Below are 9,367 nucleotides of genomic sequence, written 5' to 3'. Positions count from 1 at the left end.
ATAGGGAAAAAATGCAAAAACATTTTCTCAATAAATGCAGAAAATAAGCATTTAAGAAAAAACAACATTCATTCATGATTTCTTAAAAAAATTCTTAGCAAACTAGGAATATAGAAGGAGCATTTGATGAAAGGTATCTTTCAAAATACCACAGCAAATATGCTTAATGCTGAAAGTTTTAGAAGCTACCTAATCGCTTTGTGCCTCAGTTTTCTCATCTATAAAATGAAGATAACCAACTCTACAGGGTCATTCAGAGGATTAAGCTCTGTAATATGTACAAAGCATACAGAACAGTGCATTTGTGGCACATAGCAAGCACTCATATATTGCCTATCATTACATTACTATCATTGTCCTCATCATTATTTCCATTAAAATCAGAAACGAACAAGGAACTTGCTATCACTGCATCTATTCAATACTGTATAGGCCTTGACAAATACAATGAGATTTTTAAAAAAGAATTAAAAGGTATAATTGGAAAGGAAAATACAAAATTGTTTTTATGAAGATAACTGTTTACACAGAACACTCAAGAAAATCTAATTAGTATGAATAAAAGCATCAGAAAGGTTTCTGTACACAAGTTGAATAAATATTGTTAGCATTCTCATACACTAGGATTAACCTGTTAGAACATGCAATAGGAAAAAAGATCCCAATCATGATTGCAAATAATAAGTATAAGGTATCTAGGAATAAATTTAACAAAAAAATGTGCAAGCACTTCCTGAAGAATAGTTGAAAATATTACTAAATGATGGAAGAGAAAAGCTGAGTAAGAGTTCACTGATAGGAAAATTCAATAGTAAAATGATGCCAACCCTGAACCTACTTCCAACTCTTCTCAAATACAATGCAATTGCAATTGGAATCCCAAAGCAGAGTTTCTATGGAACTTGACAAACTAATCCAAAAATATCTATATGAGAGACCAAAGAGTCAAAAGAGATAAGGGGGATTCATCCTACCAGCTATTAATAATGTTAATAACAATAAGATTGGTGTAACAGTTGACATTTATATAGCATTACTGCCAGACACTGCTTTAAGTGCTTCATACATTTTAACCCATTAGAATACAGTTATAAAAGCACGATAATGGCAAAGGGACAAACAGACCAACGGGACAAAATAGAGAACCTAGAAACAGACTCACACATATATAAAACTTGACCTCTGCCTGAAATGACATACACCTTTGTGGAAAGGGTTCAATACATGACATGGTACAGGTGGATGTTCACATGGGAAAAAAGGTGAACTAATAGTTCCCTTCCTCATAAGTTGTATAAAAATAAAGTCTAGGTAGATTTTAAGAAAATGAAAAGTAAAAGTTACAATTTTTAGAAGAAAATTATATTAAAACATCTTTATGAGGTCAGCCAGAAAAGAATTACTTAAAATTATACAAAAAGCGCAAACTAAAAAAATAAGTAAATCTGATTACATTACAATTAAAACTTCTACTCAAAAAACATCATCAATAACCAAGACTAAGATATTGACTACATACCAAATTGAAATCTAGAATATGTAAAGAATCCATATAAACCAATAAAAAAGATAAACACCCCAACAAAAAACATGAATAAAGGATATGAACAGGCAAGCCACAGAAGAAAAAATCCACATAGTCGATATCATATAAAATAATAAATACCTTTACTAGTAATCAAGGAAATGAAAATTATAATAATGTACCAATTCACACCAGATTACCAAAATGTAAAGAGTGTGCCCATACTACAACTTTACATACATGGTGAACATTGACATAATTGCAGAAAGTTCTACTGGGCAGTCTAAACCATGCATTGTCTGTACCATCAATTTTGGTGCATTAAAGTTACAGAGCTTTGCATTTTAACATAGATACTTCCTATTCAAAACTTGAATTTTCAGCTATGTCAGGAGGCTGTATCTATCCACCCAGCTGCAATCCATGCTCTTATGGAATTGGTTTAACATGATATTAGAACCCATGTACAGCATCACGAGATAAAAATAAGTTTAAAAAACCCCACTCTTCTTTTTAAAGGCTGGTAATAAAATACTACCAAGTGCTTCCCCTGTTCAGAGACCTTTGCAGGACTTAAAAAGAGTAGGTCAAAACCACTTAATGTACCTCAGCAGTAACATATACCTTATAAGTAGAAGAGTATTAAGCTTGAAGAAACCGAGGAAGAAAATTTCTTTGGAGAGAACTGTTTGAAAGCTGTGGCATTTTCTTTCTCCAACAATAGGGGAGGGAGGAGTATGTTTGCCTCACCCTTAATCTAGTAAGGACTTGAAGAATATAACTTGATTTATGTCCACTACAGTTTGGAGGACACAGAGAACTTGGAACCTGATTTGCACCCAGAAAAACTCTATCAGTGAAAGGCAGGCAGAGGCAGAATGTGGCAGCAGTGAAGAGGTGCACAGGGAGTGAAGAGATCAAGGTGCAGGTCTCGCTGTATGCATGCATGCATGCATGCATATGCGCGCGCGCGCACACACACACACACACACACACACACACACACACACACGTTCCACAAGCCAGATATGGACTGGACTCTCTGGATATGAAGAGGGCTAGAAAGAGGGCTTAGAAAGATGGCTTTCTATTAGCATCAAGGTAACCTCAGTAAAAAGAGATTGGAGGTGCACTGTGGGGCTGGAGGGTGGGAGTGAGAAGGAGGTATGTTGAACAATTTGTTGGAAAGAGGTACTGCTGCCATTGAGGAAATTATAGTCAGGAGTCCCTAGCTAGGGCATCGCCAAGGAAATCAAAAATGTACCAAGGACAGGAAGAATTGGTCTTTGGAATTTGCCACATGTAGAGGGCAATACTATCAGAGTACATCTTAATCTGTTAGGGCAAACTATTTTTGTCCTCTGTATCTCCTTCCTTCCTCACTGCTCCACCCAAGGAGCCAAAGATGGCCTAGTTGTTGAGTGAGAGGGTGGTGAGAGAGAGGGAAAAATGGTAACTAAGAAAGAAAGAAAAAGCTGAGCATGATTCTTTTGCCACTCAAAACTTCTAGCCTGAGCAGTGAAGCAGACATTAGTTGGGGGCGAGATCTCCCATTTAATGAAGTTCCTAGTTTTCCCTACTACATGTGATCAGACTTTTTGAAAACTCAATGAGACTATCATTGACTCTCAAAAATAAAAAGGATAATAAGGGCATATTATGAACAACATTATGCCAATAAGTTTGACAATTTAGGTGAAATGAATGAACTCCTTGAAAGACACAAATTACCAAAGTTCATTCAAGAATAATCTGAATAACCCAATATCTATTGTTCAATTTCTATTAAAGAAATTGAAATTGTAGTTTAATGCCTTCCCACAAAGAAAACTCCAGTCCCAGATGACTTCATTGGGGAATTCTATCAAACATTTAGGAAGAAATAATACCAATTTTACACAAATTCTTTCAAAGAACTGAAGAGGGAAGGGAATACTTCCTGACTCTTTCTATGACCTTATTATCTTCATTGTGGTGATGGAGTCATGAGTATGTACATGTCAAAACTTATTAAATTGAGTACTTTAAATATGTACAATTTCTTGTATGTTAATTATACTACAATAAAGGTGTTAAAACAGCTGAATCAGTACTTAAAGACAGTCATAGCATTCACAATGCTTATGTTAGAAAAAGAAGCTATCAAATTAATGATCTAAGTTTCTACCTTATGAAACTAGGAAAAGAGAAAATTAAATTCAAACTAGCAGAAGGACAAAAATAATAAAATAAAAGAAGAACAAATGAAACCGAGGTTTTCATTTCTGGTCACAATTGAGTATGTTTACTATAGCCTCTCTTTCCTACTGATTACTGCAACTAAAAATCCTGGACAAAATATGTAAAGCAACTACTTGAGGATTCTAACAAATAAACAAAAGCAGGCAGACTTTGAAAGTGAGTTAAAAGTGGAAAAGCAGCCTATACATCAGATTCTTTTTTGTCCTCACTCTTTTTTTTACAAGACTTTGTCCCCAATGGCCTAAGAACCTCCACAAGACATGAGCTCATCCAAGGGCTGTGCATAAAAGGGAAAGCAAAGCATCATACCAAAGCTTTAAAAACTGAACTAAACTAAGATTTAAACTATAGCTCAAGTCTGAGACTTACACCTGAGTGACACATGCATAAGACAGACCTGAAGCAAGACAGCAAAGACTTTGAAAACTGAACTGATTGGAATCAACAATCACAGAAGGTGAGACAAAGCTAGTGGTCTGAATCTAACCAGGTTTATTACATGATAAACTAAGATTAAAAACAATGAAACCATCACCACTATCTAGGATAAAATCCAAAATTCTTCAGTGTAACAAAGAACCATCAAAATAAAGAAACTAAAGATACATATTTAACAAAAATTTGAAAGAGCTGGGGAGCAGAAAACCAATGTGTAATTGAACTAAATCCTTATCTTTCATAAAAGGGAGCTAAAACTGAAAAATCCTGAAATGCAGGTGTCAGAATATTCTCTGAACTTAGGGAGATGCTCACCAGAATTAAAAACAGAAACTGTGAGAAGAGGATGCCCTTGGAGGTGTGACTGGAAATGCACTAGGATTACTCTGTATCCCATACTGTTACATACTCCTACACTAACATGAGCCCCCATTACTTTTAATATTGTGCAGTTTTTATACAAGAGAATTTGGTCTGGACTGTGCCTCTAGTTTGCTTTTCCTCCTTTCAGGATACCACTGAAATGAGAATGAGACTCACAGCCATTTACAATCCCTGGAAACATCTGAAGTAGGAAAAAACATGCCATCAAAAGACCAGAAATCCTGATGAATCTCTACAAGGCAGCAGATATAGGAATGACTGACCAATAAAGAGGAAATTGTAACCCAAAATGTCCCTGAGAGAATCTACAGGGAGGTGAGTGCATGCCCGCACAGGGAGGCTCTGAGAGAGGGTGCCCCTGTCTACTGGGTATGAGCTCTGGGGAAACCACCTGGGACTCACCTGGGCCAGCGTCTGACTATAGCTGGAGCTCTGACATTAACCTCTAACAGCTGTTGAAAAGCAGATTCAGTCAGTCTGAGGTGGCCCCAAGAGTCTGCATGGAGCCCAGGCCATGCCCAAGCTGCTAGTCCATGGATCACAATGAATAGTAGCAGCATTCTAGACAGACTTCTGGGTGGGCCCACTGAGTGGCCACTGTGCCTGGGAGAGAAAAAGAGGAAGACTAACATTTAAAGAGTTTCTGAATTTCCATAAGAGACCCAGAGCAAAAACACAAAAACAAACAAGGAAAAAAGCAGCTCTGCCCAGGACTGAAATACCACTCACAGAAGCCTGCCACCATGGAGCAACGTCCTCGTCTGATTATTTCTTTCTTGAATAAATAGATAATACAAAAGACAAGAGTTGAGTGGGAAGGAAGTACTGATAAGAGGAGGAATTTGAAACTAGGTGGCATCAAGTCAGCTTTGGAAAAGCCTGAGAGAAAATAAGAAACAGAGGCCTATGTTAAGGTTGACATTCACAATGTGAAGGCAGACAAGGACATGTTGGTACCTGGCCTGGTAGAGTTGAAGCTCACTAGGAAAACTTTTTTTTTTTGTTTACACCAACTCCAATAAACCAGGTAGGTTGAAAATAAGACTCCAAGTTTCAGACTTAAAGGCCCCACCATATAGCAAATAAAGAGGAAACATCACACCTGCATCTGCTTCTCTTCTGATGAAAATGCAAATGCCCAAGATAGGGGGAAAGCCCCAAAAGCTTCCATAAAGGGGAGGAGAAGGCAGAAGAAAAGCCTTGGCACTTCTCACTAGCCAACTAGGATAAATAAGGTAGAGATGGATCAAAGGAACAGCTTGGTCACATTGTCAGAAACCTCAACAAGAACAAGGGGGCTGTAGGTGGGGGTATCCTTTGGATATCAGAACCACTACTAGTTTCATCAGACCTGAGTTGTGTTCCCAAGGCTGGGAGCTCTAAGAGCTCTTGGGCACAACCCCTGAGGCCAAACTCTCACTGCCATACAGGGTCCCTCTCCCCTGTCCTGACAGGCTGGCATGTGCTCACCTGGACAGCTCTGGGTTGCGGGTTCTCCATCTGCCTTCCTGGCCTCTACTTGTCCCAACCTGAAGATCACATCTGGTTTGGCTACAAGGTATCCTGAGGAAGTGAAATGACACAGGACTTTGTTATTAATGCTGGAGGCAGTTCAGAACTGAGGGCCTTCCTTGCAGGCTGAAGATGATCTGGCCTTAGTAACTGTCCTATAAGTACAGCTATTTGCTCTTCATGCAAAACATTCACAGAAAAGGTGAGAGCACAAATGTATTGTGCAGGATGCAAATGAAATTTTGAATTCTTGACAGTGAGCCTTAGGCCTGAACTCATTCAGGGCTTCAGACACCCCTGAGTATCCAGTAGCTGAGAGAGATAGAGAGAGAGAGAGAGAGAGAGAGAGAGAGAGACAGAGAGAGACAGAGAGAGACAGAGAGAGACAGAGAGAGAGACAGAGAGAGAGACAGAGAGAGAGACAGAGAGAGACAGAATTTGGGGTATTCTAGTCACATCGTAAAGCAGTCCCTCACCCACAGAGACCAGGTGGCTGTAGTTCTCCAGCATGACGTCTCTGTAGAGGCTCTTCTGAGTGGAGTCCAGTTGCTGCCACTCCTCCAAGGTAAAGTCCATGAACACGTCCCAGAAGGTCAATGATTTCTGCAACAGCACATTCCTCTTTACCCCAGAGTGATGGGCTTGGGGGACGTGACAAACAAGAACTCGCATTTCTAAGTGCCTGAATTCCAATAACCCACCTATTTACACTCTGGATCCCATCCTGTCATACCCACACTTGGTGGTCTTAAATTCAAGAAGACATTTTGCATACACAAGGCCCCAGTAGGCATGGCACCAGTTTTACTCACCCCTGCAGAAAGATATGAGACAAGAAACAGAGTGTGCAGAAGGGCAGTGACCAGCATGTGTCACCAGCAGGAGTTCTGAGAGCAGCCCACATCCTACTCTCACTCCTCCCAAATGATAGCTCAGGTGCTAGGGACTATGACCACACTGATAAGAACAGGGGGCCACCTGGCTTAGAAGTCCTAAGCTGTCAAAATTCAAGATACACATAGCCTTTGACCTAGAATTCTCACCTCTAGAAAGTTATCTTCCAGATCAGACATACTCACATGGACACAAACTGAAATGTACATGGATATTTATTGCTACGTTGTAAATGACATCAATATCCTAAATGTACATCCCTAGCAGAAAGGTAAATATATAATGGTATTTCCAGCCAGTGGAATATCAAGTAGCCTTTTTCATAAATTAGGTACAACGTTGGTTGATTTTGTCCTCCAGAAACATTTGGCAATGTACGTAGAAATCTTTCACTGTCATGACAAAGGGCGTAGGCTGGGAGTGCTGACATTAAGAGGGTAAAGGTCAGCGATATTGCTAAATATCATCCAACGCACACAAAAGCCCTCCACAATTCAGCATTATCTGGCTTAAAATATCAAGAGTGCTGATGTGAGAAAATCTGGCATTGAGCGAATACACAGTGAAATAAAAGGACCAGAATGTGCTCTAATAGATAACAAGAAATAAAAAGAAAACTGGATTCTTATATCAAAATACATAGATATACATATATGATCTCTAGAAGAATGTTTAAAAAATGGAGACAAGGACAGGGTTAGAGGGAGAATTATTTTTCACCTTTTGTTGAACAAAGCTTTTGTTTGAATTTTTTACCATTTGTACAAAATACTTTTAAAAATACCCAATTCGATTTATAAATGCTCTATTCAGAATATGTTTTTAGAATTTTGGCATGTGTGTTCTTAAGTTAAAATGGTCTATAATTTACATTTTTGTAGTATCTTCTTCAAATTTAAAGTTAAGTGGCTTCATAAAATGAATCGATTCCTTTCATCATTCAATAGCCAGGAAAAGTTGAACATAGAAATGATCTGGTCTTTAAAATTCTGTGAAAGTAGTAATTAGTCTAGGATTTGGGAGGGCAAATTTGAAGTGAATAACTTTGTGACTTAAAATTCCAACTTCCAGGTATATTCTCTACAAATACCTGTACTACTGGACAAATAAAGACATAGAAAGTCCAAAAAAAAAAAAAAAAGGAAAGTTATTCAAGAAGCACCATTTATAATAGAAAAAGAAAATTAAAAATCTCAGTATCCATGAATAGAGAAAAGGTTAAAGGATATATCCATAACCATGAACTAGGAAATGAAATAATTTTTATGTACTGATGAGGAACACCACCCAGAATATAATCAGGTGGGACAAGCAAGATAGGTATGGGAGTAGGATGACATTAGTGCAAAACCACACACAACATTACGTATGTATCTATTTTTAGTTAATTAAAGTGATGTAAATGCATTCACACCACATTATTACCTAACTATTAACAGTAGGCATCTCTGAGGAAGAATATGGTACTGGCGGGAGAAGAAATGAAGATATTTTGGCTACTATTTTGTATGCATATTGAAACATTAAACATGAATTTATTTTCATTATTTTAAATATAATGAAAAAACAAAAAGTGAACTGAAAGTGAAGAAATGGAAAAAGCAAGATGAGTCTATTTATTTAAATAATCTTCTCTGAGAAGGAAAAGAAAAAGATGAGGTATATTTTCCAGAAAAAGAAGTAGATGACAAAAGTCTTTGTCTTTTTACTTTTTCTTATTCTTTTTACAAAGGGGAAAGTAAGGATTGGAGAAATCTGAGGTAGATTACAGGTTGATGAGAAAACAGCCAGAGCAGAGGGGATTAACAGATTTTTCAAGATTATAATATTGATTCCCAAACGTTGCCTCAAGCTCACTAGAAATGAAGTAGGGGGTAAATGAGGAACTCACCTGGGACATGGCCATTCTGTTCTGTCCTGGACAAAGGATGGAGATCTACAAAGGCAGAATCAGAAGGGTCAAGATCAATGCATACAGCCATGAGATCATCATCACCAGCCTAACAATAATCACTCTTGCACCCTGGGTAGAATGATCTGGAAACATGGCCTGGTAGTGCCAGCCTGTTTCCTTGAGAAACCACTAAACACATGTGGGTTTTGCACATGAAATTTTTTCCTGCTTCCTGGACAGATGTATAATTTGTGTTTAAAAACATCTACTCAGAAGCTGTTAACCCAACACCTCCTTTCTCTCAATAATTCTATTTCTGGAAATTTATCATAAAAATATAATGATAAATGAGCACAAAGCTGCAAGGATATTAACTGTAGTTGTTTCCACCATTCAAAAATTTAGAAGTGACTAAACTTCCAGCAAAGGGGATTCCATTAAAAATGAAGAAACACAAAATGGGAATACCAAATGGGCTT

General features: G+C 37.8%; 1 protein-coding gene across 1 annotated transcript in view; it reads right to left on the bottom strand.

Moving 5' to 3' along the window:
- The window catches only part of KRBOX4 (KRAB box domain containing 4), a 14,753-nt gene extending 5,853 nt beyond the window's left edge, over window positions 1-8,900 (bottom strand). The window contains 3 exon segments of the mRNA XM_006906915.2: window positions 6,059-6,151; window positions 6,577-6,703; window positions 8,886-8,900. Coding sequence (XP_006906977.2) covers window positions 6,059-6,151; window positions 6,577-6,703; window positions 8,886-8,900 — 235 coding nt within the window.
- Between the last annotated feature and the right edge of the window lie 467 nt (window positions 8,901-9,367).

Source organism: Pteropus alecto, unplaced genomic scaffold, assembly GCF_000325575.1.
Source record: "Pteropus alecto unplaced genomic scaffold, ASM32557v1 scaffold392, whole genome shotgun sequence".
Lineage (NCBI taxonomy): Eukaryota > Metazoa > Chordata > Mammalia > Chiroptera > Pteropodidae > Pteropus > Pteropus alecto.
This window is presented reverse-complemented; position numbering and strand designations above follow the sequence as displayed.